Source organism: Podarcis erhardii, assembly GCF_964252035.2.
Source record: "Podarcis erhardii genome assembly, chromosome: 9".
NCBI classification, from domain to species: domain Eukaryota; kingdom Metazoa; phylum Chordata; class Lepidosauria; order Squamata; family Lacertidae; genus Podarcis; species Podarcis erhardii.
Window position 1 is genome coordinate 72,052,213 of NC_138512.1, and position 13,602 is coordinate 72,065,814.

At 42.4% G+C, this 13,602-nt stretch overlaps 1 protein-coding gene across 1 annotated transcript in view; it reads right to left on the reverse strand.

The window, feature by feature from the left end:
* The window catches only part of ADAMTS3 (ADAM metallopeptidase with thrombospondin type 1 motif 3), a 133,279-nt gene that overhangs the window by 85,025 nt on the left and 34,652 nt on the right, over window positions 1–13,602 (reverse strand). The window contains exon 4 of the mRNA XM_081876685.1: window positions 3,527–3,683. Within this exon, the coding sequence (XP_081732811.1) occupies window positions 3,527–3,683 (157 nt within the window). The remainder of the gene's footprint in view (window positions 1–3,526; window positions 3,684–13,602) is intronic.

The following is a 13,602-nucleotide window of genomic DNA, read 5'->3' on the forward strand; positions in this document are numbered from 1 at the left end:
TTAATCCTCTAATCCTCTTTTAAAGCCATCAAAAGTGGATGCCCATACTTCAGTGAAGGCCAGGAGAAAGCCTCATGTGGTTAACTTCTCCCACTGGGGTAGGAGAGTCCCGTTCAGAAAATGTAGGCAGCCAGGGAGGCTGCAAAGTGCTGAAGAAAGATTTAATTGAAAGAAAAAGGTGCACACCATGCTTGGCTATTTTGCAACAATAAAATAAGCTCCAAGCACCACATCCACCAAAATTCCCAATAAATGCTAAGGTGCCCTGAAAATGAGCCACATCATAGTAATATTTCTATTAATACATTAATAATAATAATGTTTCAGTATCCAACACATCTATATAATGGAGCCACATTAGTAAGCTAGGGAGTAATTAAATATAGAAGAGAATCATTTGTTATATTCTTTACATCCATTGAAATGCACTCTTGAGAGCTTCCAACCATCTTTGAGAGAATTCATTGTTTGTTTACAAACCACTTGGCTTCTCAAGCATCTATATAATTTTTGAAAAGAGGGAGGGGTGAAAGAGCTTGCTGAATAGTCTGGAAAATAATTGTTTTAAGGTGGGTCAACCACATTCCGCTTGCCTACAGACATATCCAGACAAAACAATTACTCCAAAAGTGTGATGTGATCAGACAGTAAATAATGTTAGCATCTCAGTTTTCTCCCCTAGTTTATCTGTAAGTGGAAATGGAAATGAAATATAGGGCATTAAGAAGAGTTGGTGAGTGAAAGAAGCTGAATGGGTCTCCGTGCTTGCACAGAGTATAATCATACCTCGGGTTACAGCCGCTTCAGGTTGCATTTTTTCGGGTTACAGACCACCGAAACCCGGAAGTACCGGAATGGGTTACTTCCAGGTTTTGGCGGTCGCGCATGCGCAGAAGCGCTAAATCACGCTTTGCGCATGCGCAGAAGACCAAATCGCAACCCGCATGTGTGCAGACGCGGGTTGCAAATGTTGTGGGTTGCGAACGTGCATCCTGCATGGATCATGTTCGCAACCCGAGTGTCCACTGTACTTTAGGTATTGCCAAACTTTTTCAGCTGGTGGGCACATTTTTTGAAATTTGAGTGAGTGTCATGGGCACCAACTGCTCTCCGCACTTCATCCTGCCTCCTGTATAAGCCCTCTTCCCAAGACACTGTATATGCTCACATTTTGCTTTCTCGTGGGACCTGGGTAACAGCATTAATCAGAGCTTTGAAAACTGCATGGAGGTAAAAGAGGACATGAGAAAGAACATCACTTTCCCAACTTCCTCCTTCGTGTACTTTTCATGGGAAGGAAGGTAAGTGCCCTCAACACCTCCTGACTACGGTCACCAGGGAAATGACTACGGGCACCAGGGAGATGTTACGGGCACCAGGGAAAGCCTTCAAGTCTTCCACTGCACCCACAGGCATCACAGTGGTGACCACATTGGTAATCTCTGGGGACACATATGAGAGGCATCTTTTGCTCTTTCTCAGGCCCTTCATCCTACACACTGGATTCTCATGGGACAATTGACCATAGTCAACCCAGGCCCAGAGTCCCCCTTGGTCGAATGAGTAGTAGGGCTCCCAAACTCAGCATGGTTGGCTTGCCTCAATTTTTAGTAAGCAAGTTAAGGAGGGGGCATAACACCATTTGAAGTAAGCAAGATATTACCATCCAAAGACGTCCCCCACCTAAGAACATTAAGTCCAGAGTCTAAAATTACATAACTCCACTGCACTACAAGTCCCTGTAATCATAGACCACTGACTCAATTAATTTCACAGTTCAGCTTTTAAAAACAACAGCTATTTCCTGAGGTCTTAAGGGGAAATTCCCCGTGGTGGTTCAGTGCATAGCTGGTATCACATTATCTATCCCCATCACCACTATAAAAAAAACCAACCCCAACCAACAGGGGTAGCCAAGTTAGAGCCTTCTAGATGCATCTGAACTCACATCAGCCCCAGCCAGCATGGCCAATGGTCAGAGATGATGGGAGTTGTAGTCCATTGACTTCAGGAGAGCACACAATTTACATTGTCCTCAGTGTTGTTGGACGCAACTCTCACCACCTGTGACTATTGGCCATGCTGGCTGGGGGTGATGGGAATTGCAGTCCAATTGCATCTGGCAGGTACCACATAGTCTACCACTGCAAAACAACATCACAAGAAGCCCCAAAGCAGGGTTTGAAGGTGACAGCTCTTCTCCACAGAAGGCCACCAGCAACTGGTATTTCGCAAGACACTATTGCTTAAACATGGAAGCTCCATTTAGCAGATGAAGCTATCATCCTTGAGTTTAACACATCATTTCCTTTCTCATTAAATGTCAGTATCATAGGCCAACACTGAATTTGTCCAAAGTTTTCAGTGCACACAATTTATTCAGCATCACCTTCGACAGTTGCATGCAACTCAATCCTACTTGAACCAAACTCAACAAGTAGTTTGTATCACTGTGTGAATCCAGTCCTAAAAGAGTATTTTAGGTTTTTAATCAAATCAATGCTCAGGATCTGCAAAAAAGAATCCAATCAACAACAACCAAATTAAAATCCACACCACTATTGCTGCTGATCTTCTACAATGTTGTTTTTATTAAATTCCCACAGTTAATATAAGAAACCCTCGAAATTTTGACCTACTTATTCACAGCTTTCCACCTGTCTTCCTGCAAAAAGATAAAACAAAGAAATGTTCATGGTGACAGTGGCCATGTACAGACATAACACTAAACCTTGATGTTAGGAATGAGCCTAGCCCACACTGTTTGTGTCCAGGGCAGCTGTTTACCAGCTCCATCTGGTACACTGACTGAGACTCTGCCTGCTTGTGCACTGTCTCGCCAGAGTGGTACATGCTCTGGTTATCTCCCGCTTGGACTACTGCAATGCACTCTACATGGGGCTACCTTTGAAGGTGACACAGAAGATACAATTAATCCTACAATTAATCCAGAATGTGGCTGCTAGACTAGTGACTGGGAGTGGCCACCAGGAACATGAAACACCAGTCCTAAAAGATCTACAGTATGTTTCCCAGTATGTTTCCAAGCACAATTCACAATGCTGTTCATAAGATTGTGTTTCCACATTTGATTAACCAGAAGTTGTGACATTGCCCAAACCCTGATAAACTGTGGTTAATCTGAATTATGGTTTGTTTGAAATATGTCAATTTCACACAGCTGGCTTGCTTCAACAAAATATACCTAAGATATACCACAGTTCCACAAAATATACCACAGTTCTGAGTTCTGATACAATCCTAAACTATAGTTAATATAGGAAATGTCAGTTTCACACAATGGCTTAGGAAGCTGGCTTGCTTCAACACAATATACTTAAGATTAGCCACAATTTAAAGTTCTGATGGAATGCTAAACTATGGTTAATCAAAACTGGAAAACAAAAGCTTCTAACATCCTTTGGGGATGGAGAGTGGAAGCATGTGAGGCAACAGGGATGCTAGCCTTTTGTGATCAGCCCCAATAAAGTCAGCGAGTTCAAGTAAGCATAGACATAAGAAATACCTTCACTGAGGATGTCAGGGAGTATATCTCCTGGATCTTGTGCAATGGCCGACCTCCTATAGACCATGTGACTCCTCCCTCTCTCTTCATCCATTTGTTTCCCTTTCTCCAACGGCTCAATGAAATATTCATCTTCACCCACTTTGATCATTCCAGCCTAGGCAGAAAGAGGAAAAGAAGTAAGAAGACACCAATATGTGAAGAATCCGTCTTCCAGATTTGTCATGATAATTGTCGTTGGGATCATTCAATTGTCAACCACCGAACGCAGTGCAGTCATACCTCTTGTTATGTTCGGTTCAGGTTACGTGTTTTCAGGTTGTGTCCTGTGGCAACCCGGAAGTACCGGAAAGGGTTACTTCAGGGTTTTGCCTTGCATGCATGCGCAGATGCGCAAAATGACATCACACGCATGCACAGAAGCAGTAAATCGTGACCCACATATACTCAGATGAGGGTTGCGTTCCTTTCAGGTTGCGAACGGGGCTCCAGAATGGATCCCGTTCACAACCAGAGGTACCACTGTACAAAACAAGGGTGGAAGACCTAACCTTATGCTTGGATGAGAGGTACAGAAATCCTGCTGGAATTGCTCTGCAGAGGAGTGTGGAAATGTTAAGGGACAAACACAAGTTGGAGTGTGTGCATCTACAAATTGGCAATCAACTGTCTCCCTGTAATGGGTTCAGATGCAGCAGGACTCCAGTTGGAGTCAGGCTATCCCTGAACTACTGGGTCTGGGCAATTGGGGAGCAGGCCTAGCTCAGTGGCAGAACATCTGCCTTGCATGTAGAAAATCTCAGGTTCAATCCCCGGCTTTTCCAGGTAGGGTTGAGACAGAAATCCTGAAATCCTGTAGGGGCAAAATGGAACTAGATGGACCAGTGGTTTGGCCCAGTTTAAGGCAGTTTCCGGGGATGCGGGTGGCGCTGTGGGTTAAACCACAGAGCCTAGGACTTGCCAATCAGAAGGTCAGTGGTTCGGGCTCCTTTAGATGGAAGATGAATGACAATTTGTTTAGAGATCAGGAGATTATTAAGAAGGCCCAGAAAGCTTTGAAGGACTACTTTGAGATAAATATGAACACTACGGTGGAAAAAAAGAACTATTTGGGATGCAAGTAAAGCTGTGATGAGGGGGTTCTTGATACAACAGAATGCTGTAAAGAAAAGGATACAAAACGACAGAAAAGATAAGATTTTGGAGAAAATAAAAGAATTAGAGAAGAAGTTAAGATTAAATCCGAAGTCACAGCCGATTTTGAGAGAAATCAAACTCCATCAAGCACAATATTCCAAACTGATAAATCAGGAAATAGAGTGGAAGATTAAATTAATGAAACAAAAAACTTTTGAATCGGCAAATAAATGTGGGAAACTGCTAGCTTGGCAGTTGAAGCAGACACAAAAATTAAATACAGTTACAAATCTGGAAATTGAAGGAAGAAACATTCAGAACCCCACGGAGATCAGAAAGTGTTTCCAGAAATACTTCAAAAAATTATATACTCAAGGGCCGCAGGACGAGGTTGAGATTAAACAATTTTTGGAGAAAAATGGACTTAAAAAATTGTCACAAGAAAATAGATCACTCCTGAACAGCAAAATAACACGCCAAGAGATTGAAAAAGCCATTCAGAACATGCAACTGGGCAAATCTCCAGGGCCAGATGGGCTGACCTCCAAGTATTATAAGACATTAAAAGACTACTTGATACAACCACTGATGGAGGTCAGCAATGAAATTATGGAGGGGAAGAGGGCGCCGGAATCGTGGAAGGAAGCATTTATCACATTGATACCTAAATCGGAGTCTGAAAAGACACAACTCAAGAACTACCGTCCCATCTCCCTTTTAAATGTGGATTACAAAATATTTGCAGATGTTCTGGCAAGTAGACTTAAAAAAGTTCTAAATGAAGTAATTCACAAAGACCAGGCAGGCTTTCTCCCAGGTAGACACATGTTTGCTAATACAAGGAACATTATTGACATCTTGGAACTTTTGCAAACAGACATAAATACAAAATCAGTGCTAATCTTCATAGATGCGGAGAAGGCCTTTGATAATATCTCTTGGAAATTTATGAAGGGAAATTTAAAAGAAATGGGAGTGGGTCGGGGTTTTGAGAATGGGATTGATGCAATATATTCAGAACAAAAGGCTAAATTGATAGTTAACAATGTGGTTACAGAAGAGTTTAAAATTGAAAAAGGAACACGACAAGGCTGCCCGATTTCCCCTTTGCTATTTATATCGGTTCTGGAGGTGCTCTTGAATATGATTAGAGGGGACCGGTTGGTGGAAGGGATTCAGGTCGGAGCGAAACAATACAAACTTAAAGCTTTTGCAGATGACCTAGTTCTGACCCTGCAGGAGCCAGAATCTAGTACAAAAAGAGTATTACAATTGATTCAAGATTTTGGTCGGGTGGCGGGATTTAAACTAAATAAACAGAAAACTAAGGTGTTGGGAAAAAATCTGACAGATACAGAGTCAGAACGGTTTCAGAGAGAAACAGAACTAACTGTCGTTAAAAAAGTAAAGTACCTAGGGGTAAATATAACAGCAAAAAATCTGAGTCTATTTAAGGATAACTATGAAAAATGTTGGTCTGAAATTAAGAGAGACTTGGATAGTTGGACAAAATTGAAGCTTTCTTTGTTAGGCCGAATTGCTGCTATTAAGATGAATGTATTGCCAAAGATGTTGTTTTTGTTTCAAACATTGCAGATTGTGGACAAGACGGAGTGCTTCCGGAAGTGGCAGAGAGATATCTCTAAATTTGTCTGGCAGGGCAAAAAGCCCAGAATTAAGTTTAAGATACTAACTGATGCGAAAGAAAGAGGGGGCTTTGCCCTGCCAGACTTAAAGCTGTACTATGAAGCCGCAGCTTTCTGCTGGCTAAAAGACTGGCTACTTCTCGAAGACACTGATGTACTGGACCTGGAAGGTTTTAACAATGCTTTTGGTTGGCATGCATACTTATGGTATGATAAGGTTAAGATCAATAAGGCCTTTAAGAACCATATTGTCAGGAAAGCAGTATTTAATGTCTGGACAAAATACAAAGACTTATTGGAAAACAAAACTCCGAGGTGGCTTTCACCTCTGGAAGCTAAGGCCCGAAAAAGACCCAATATGGAGGCCAAATGGCCAAAATATTGGGAAATATTAGAAAAAGATGGAGACAATTGGAAATTGCAGAGTTTGGAGAAAATGAAGGATAAAGTGCAAGACTGGTTACATTACGCTCAGATTAAAGAAGTCTTTAAAAATGATAAAAAGTTAGGGTTCCAGGTGGAGAAATCGAAGTTGGAAACAGAATTGTTAGAACCAAAGACTAAGGTATTATCAAGAATGTATAACCTGCTGTTAAAATGGAATACACAAGACGAAATGGTTAAATCGGTTATGATAAAGTGGGCTCAGGACATTGGGCATAACATTATGTTTGAGGACTGGGAAAGGTTGTGGACCACTGGGCTGAACTTCACTGCATGTAATGCTCTGAAGGAAAATGTAATGAAAATGATATATAGATGGTACATGACCCCAGTTAAACTTGCCAAAATATACCATTTGCCTGATAATAAATGTTGGAAATGTAAAGAAAATGAAGGAACATTCTTTCACCTCTGGTGGACCTGCCCTAAAGTGAAGGCCTTCTGGGAAATGATATATAATGAGTTGAAAAAGGTATTTAAGTATACCTTCACTAAGAAACCAGAGGCCTTCCTCCTGGGTATTGTCGGCCAGAAGGTGTTAAAGAAGGACCGAACATTTTTTATGTATGCAACAACGGCAGCAAGGATACTCATCGCTAAGAGTTGGAAAACTCAAGATCTACCCACACTGGAAGAGTGGCAGATGCAGCTGATGGACTATATGCAACTGGCCGAGATGACTGGCAGAATCCGAGACCTGGGAGAAGAGAGGGTTGAAGAAGACTGGAAGAAATTTAAGATTTATTTACAAAAATATTGTAATTTGGTTGAATGTTAAGAAGGATGCTAGATCACAAATAATTGTCCACCACTGAATTAGATCTGAATTTGACGATAAGTGAGATTAAGGAAAATATAAATCTTTTGGAGAACTGCTAGATTCTACTTAAATGAGCGGATATAAGATTGTAAACAAGATGGTAATTTGCTTGGAAAAAATTTTTTTAATGATGTAAGTGGGAGCGGGAGACGTGAGGGAGTCCAAAGAAGTGACAAAATTATGTTATGATATAAGTAATGTTGTTTATCATTTATGCATTTGTATTCAAAAAACTTTAATAAATATTTATAAAAAAAACAACAGAAGGTCGGTGGTTCGAATCCCCGCGACAGGGTGAGCTCCCATTGCTCGGTCCCTGCTCCTGCCAACCTAGCAGTTCGAAAGCACATCAAAAGTGCAATAAGATAAATAGGTACCATTCCGGCGGGAAGGTAAACGGTGTTTCCGTGTGCTGCTCTGGTTCGCCAGAAGTGGCTTAGTCATGCTGGCCACATGACCTGGAAGCTGTACGCTGGCTCCCTTGGCCAATAAAGTGAGATGAGCGGCACAACCCCAGAGTTGGCCACGACTGGACCTAATGGTCAGGGGCCCCTTAACCTTTACCATTAAGGCAGTTTCCAATGTCCAGTGTTCGGGTGCCCAATGTACTAAGTGCTATGGGGGAATATGAATTTGAATCTGGATCTTCCCACTGCTGATCCATCATGAAAACCACACTGTCTTGAACCGTCGGGGGGGGGGAGGGAGCAGCAGCAGCAGCAGCTAATAAATTAAACAGCAATGAGAAACTGCAGAATCATGTGGGATCTATTCCCTAGTTGGAATGCTTAGGACCAGCGTTTAAAAGTTATTCAACACAACTTCAAAGTTGTGGCTACTTAGAACGCCTCTGCTCCGAAGCCATTCAGATGTTGGCCGTGGTGAGAGAAGGCAGTGGGGGAAGGGGCAGTAAAATGAGAAGCACATCCTAGCCAGGTAAAAACCACTCAAGGAAAGCAGGGCCACTAGAGTGTTTGGCTGGGTAAGAGAAGTGGTCTGGGAGATTCCTGAGAACCACACAGAGAGGCTTGGAGGGCCATATTCAATTGGGAGAACATGTAAGCTTTGGGGGCTGAAGAGACTTTGCCTTTGGCTGTATTACTGTTACCTATTTACCATAGAGCAAGTGCAAGTAGATAAATAGGTACCACTCCAGTGGGAAGGTAAATGGTGTTTCACCAGAAGCGGCTTAGTCATGCTGGCCACCTGACCCGGAAAAAATGTCTGCGTACAAACGTCAGCTCCCTCAGCCAGTAAAGCGAGATGAGTGCCCCAACCCCAGAGTCGTTCATGACGGGATTTAACTGTCAGAGGTCCTTTACCTTTTTAAAAGCCTCATTGAATTCAATGGGACTTACTTTTGCGTAGACATGCTGTCTATCCACCTCCACTTTGTACTCCTTTCCAGGGCTGGATTTAGGTTTGATGAGGCCCTAAGCTACTGAAGGTAATGGGTCCCTTTAAATGTGATATTTTAGGGAACAGGCTAGCAGGCGGGGCCCCTTACTTACATCAGAGGAGCCTACACAACACAAAACACTGTTGCTGTATGTAGCTTTTATTTTATTTGTTTTTTATCTTATATTTTGGAAATCTACATCCAGGGTTTTTTTTCCCTTTAATTTTTTAGGGGGCCCTAAGGTATAGCTTGTTTAGCTTATACGTAAATCCGGCACTGCTCCTTTCAAGGAAAGAAGTCAGGGGTTGGAATATTTCATATAATTACCTGTTTTGATCATTCTTGCTCCTTGAAAAGTTGTGGGGGGGGGGTTTAGGCTAATATGCAGCACCATCAAAACACGCAAGACATTCTTAAGGCAGAAATCAGCTGGCAGTGGTTCTCGAGGATCACTGGCACAGATATTTCCCAAATCTGCTACCGAAGATCCTTCTCATTGGGATATGGCAGAACTGAAGTGCAATGCAAAGCATCCACTCTGCCTCTGAATGGCCCCTTTCCTCAACAATAACCATTGGGCTATTTAAGTTCAAATAAGTCCATTTCAGGATCACACCCTCATTTTCCCCTTTCCGTATGGCCAAGAAGCATTATTAGGTTGGCAACCTAGCAGCCTCCTGGCAAGTGAATGGATTGCTTTCTTGCCTTTTGAAATGGAGGGGGGGGCGGACAGAGAGAGTTTGTGCCTACAGTTGCTATGCTCATGACGTAAGATTCTATCTTGGCACTCCCACGTTTGTTTAAATATCCCGTTTTCAATGCTTTCAGCTTGGAAGTATTTAAAGGAAATAAAATAAAAGAAAGGAGGCCCAAAACAGCCTTTTCCCCCAGCAGGTTCCTCTTCCATTTTACAGCGAAAGATGGGTTGGGTGGTAACATAGAAGATGACATTATTCATGAAAGGTTAACGGGGGAAATATTTTCAAAAACAAGTTGTTGGTGTTGGGTAAATAGAGAAGTGATGGGTAATTTTTGGTTTCTATCAGTTCCTCATTTTTCCAATACTGAGTTCAGTTCTCCATATACAGTCATACCTTAGGTTATAGCCGCTTGAGGTTGCATTTTTTTGGGTTGCGGACCGCTGAAACCCGGAAGTACTGGAACGGGTTACTTCCGGGTTTCGGCGGTTGTGCATGTGCAGAAGTGCTAAATCGCACTTTGCACATGTGCAGAAGCGCCAAATCTCAACCCGCGCATGCGCAGGCGCAGGTTGCGAACGCTGCAGGTTGCGAAGGTGCATCCCGTACAGATCCCGTTCGCAACCCGAGCGTCCACTGCATCCTCATTTGTTTGTATGAATGTTTAGGAAGGTGGACAAGATGTTAAAGGGTCTAGAAGCCAAGCTTCATGAGGAATGGTTTAGAGAATTGAGTATGTTTAGCCTGGATAAGACTGGATAAGACTTAGCCTGGATGAGACTCAGAGGAGATATGATAGCTATCTTCAAATATCTGAAGGCCTGTCACATGGCAGATAGAGAAAGCTTGTTTTCTCCTGCTCTTGAGGAGAGGACCCAATCCAATGCATTCAAAGGAGACTCCAACTAAACATTAGGAAGAACTTTCTGATGGTAAGAATGGACTCCCTCAGAAGGTGGTGGAGTCTCTTTCATTGGGAGTTTTTAATCAAAGGTTGGATGGCCCTATCTATCATGCATGATTTAGTTGAGATTCCTGCATTGCAAAGGGTTGGACTAGATGACCCTCAGGGTACCTTCCAACTCTACAATTCTACGATTCTGCGATTCTATGATTCTATGATTCTATGATTCCATGACCTATATCTATCTGCTTGTCTATCTATCATCTATCCATCTATCTCTCATGTATCCATGCCAGGTGAAAATTCACCAGCAGGTGAATTTCTCCTAATATGCACATTTTGTTTTTGTATGCAATTTTGCATCATAAACACATTCTTGCACAGCTGTGTCCTCTATTATAATGCATTTCTGCAAATTACTATCACTAGCATTTGCATTTATATGTAGGCTTTCCTCCAGCATAAGCATTTTTGTGCATATTACTGGGCTTGATATGTATGCATTTTTGCCTAATATAAACTTTTGTTTGTTTGTTTTTGCAAAGGAAAATACAATGCATCTTTGTTAGGTTATAGTCACTAATATATGCATCAGTAAGGCACACTTTACCCCAGTGTATGCATTTATGCTATATGGCTGGAGGACTGCTTTGCAAAATTCAGACACTGTGAATTGCGAAAGATGACTGTGATTTAGTTCACATATTGTTTCACGAAGTGCAAATGAGGTAAGTCCACATTTAAATGAAAACTTAATTGAATTTCTCTGCCATTCCTAACCATATGGCATTTCTGGATGCACAGTTCAACACTCGGTTTTTATTGCTTTGCAGTTCTACTCTCTTAAGGTCAAAAGGTGCACAGGAATTCAGGTGTGGTGTTACCAGCACCAGGCAATGCGGTAATACAATCTCCCCCCTGACTGGATAAGCAATCACTTACTCTACTCAGTTCAGCAGGGGAAAAAAGAATTGGCTTCCTTCCTAATTGCCTCTTTACTGTGAAGTCAGTCAGGGTCTACTCCTGTTTCAACATAATAATCAAGGGGGAGAGTTGCCTCTAGGCAGGATCCCTCCCTCTGCAGTGCTTTCTCACCTTTTAAAATGTCCCCTGCCCAGATTTTCAGTGACCTGGTGCTCTCAAACTTTGTCCTTATCTTACCCCACTAATGCTGCAATCCTGAACACACTTTGTAGGGAATAGGTCTCATCAAGCTCAACATGAATTATTGCTGCATGAACGTGCATTGGAACGTTCTGTTAAGTGCCACTGAATTTAGCAATATTTCTTTCAGAGTAAATATGCCGAGGGCTGTGCATATATTGAGATACTAGGGAGAAATTATTTGAACCAACAAAAAAAAGCTGCCTTATGGTGAAACCCATACCCACTTCATTCCAGGCGCGCGCGCGCTCTCTCTCTCTCTCTCTCTCTCTCTCTCTCTCTCTCTCTCTGTGTGTGTGTGTGTTTGTGTGTGTGGTGGATTGAGCAAAGGCGTTAATCTCCGTTGTCTCTGCAATCCAAGCCACCTTTGTACTGGACTGCAGTGGTGACTTAAAGGTAAAGGTAAAGGTAAAGGGACCCCTGACCGTTAGGTCCAGTTGCAGACGACTCTGGGGTTCTGCACTCATCTTGCTCTATAGGCTGAGGGAGCCAGTGTTTGTCCGAAGACAGCTTCTGGGCCATGTGGCCAGCATGACTAAGCCACTTCTGGCGAACCAGAGCAGTGCACCGTTTACCTTCCCGCCGGAGCGGTACCTGTTTATCTACTTGCACTTTGACAGGATTTCGAACTGCTAGGTGGTGACTTAGAGTTGCCATATTTCAAACAGTAAAAACCGGGGCACCCCAAAAGTTGCTGAGCTTCTTTTAAGAAGACACCTAAATTGTTGGTTGTTTCCCCCCCCCAAAAAAAAATGCCAAAAAAGCCGCTGTTTTTTGACTACCACCTGCAGAACTGATGCCAAGGTCACTCTACCAATACTGGCCTCTTTCTTTTGAAGGTCTGCTTAGACTTTTGGAAGATCAGAGCCAATAGTGAGCCCCTTTGAAATATATTACCCAAACCAGAGTTATCCTTTGAAATTTGCCCTTCTCTGAATTTTGCAACACAGTGCTCCAACGAATGTGTACAAGAATTAATATTTTGGGGAAAACGTTTGCATTAAAATTGCAGCTATTCTTAAAAAATAACACAGAAAAATACATCATATTGAGAAATATTGCTTGCAAAAAATGTACATATTAAAACTGCACATGGAAATGTCTTTGTTATGAGAACTTAAACGCCGGTGATTTTTCTGTAGAAATGTGGAGAACTGAATTTAAGGCTGGAAACTTGAGAATCTGAAACTGATGGAGTCATCCATCCCTACCTGGCATGCAAGGTGGGTTGGGGATGAGGGCAGTTTTGTTAACAAGCAGCAATCCACTAAGACAAGAAGTCAAATGTCCAGCTGTGCTCACCTCTCGGATCCATCTGGGTGTGAGTTTCAAGGGACGGAGAATTGCTATGGCCACAGCAGCCAAGAAGCTTGTGGTTACCTGGAAAAGTCTCGTTGGTATTTTAAGTTCCAAATATATCCAACACCCATGGTGTACCGGTTTCTGAAACCCTGAGACTGAATGGGGAATCTGCTGTCATGCTCTACATGTTTCTATTTGCATTTGGATGCTCACATTCCTTAACACAAACAGAAATAGCAGGCATCCAAAACCAAACACTCATCCCGGTATTAAAAGCCCTAACAATCAAGTGCCACATTCAAGAGGCCGTACTTCACCATAGAGCAGTGGTGGGGGAGAATTCCAGGCTGGTTTGCATTTTCATGTGAAATGACCTAATTTGCAGTTCCTGATATAATATGTGAACTGGAGTGCAGCTGTCCTTGGATATTCATGCTTCTCCAAAGTCTGTGATGCAGTTCTCCAACCAAAGAAAAGGTGCATATTAGGACAAAAAGAGAATAAAATGAATCTATTGGTGAAAACAAGAGTAATACTGGGGAGAACTGCTTGCAAAAAAAGG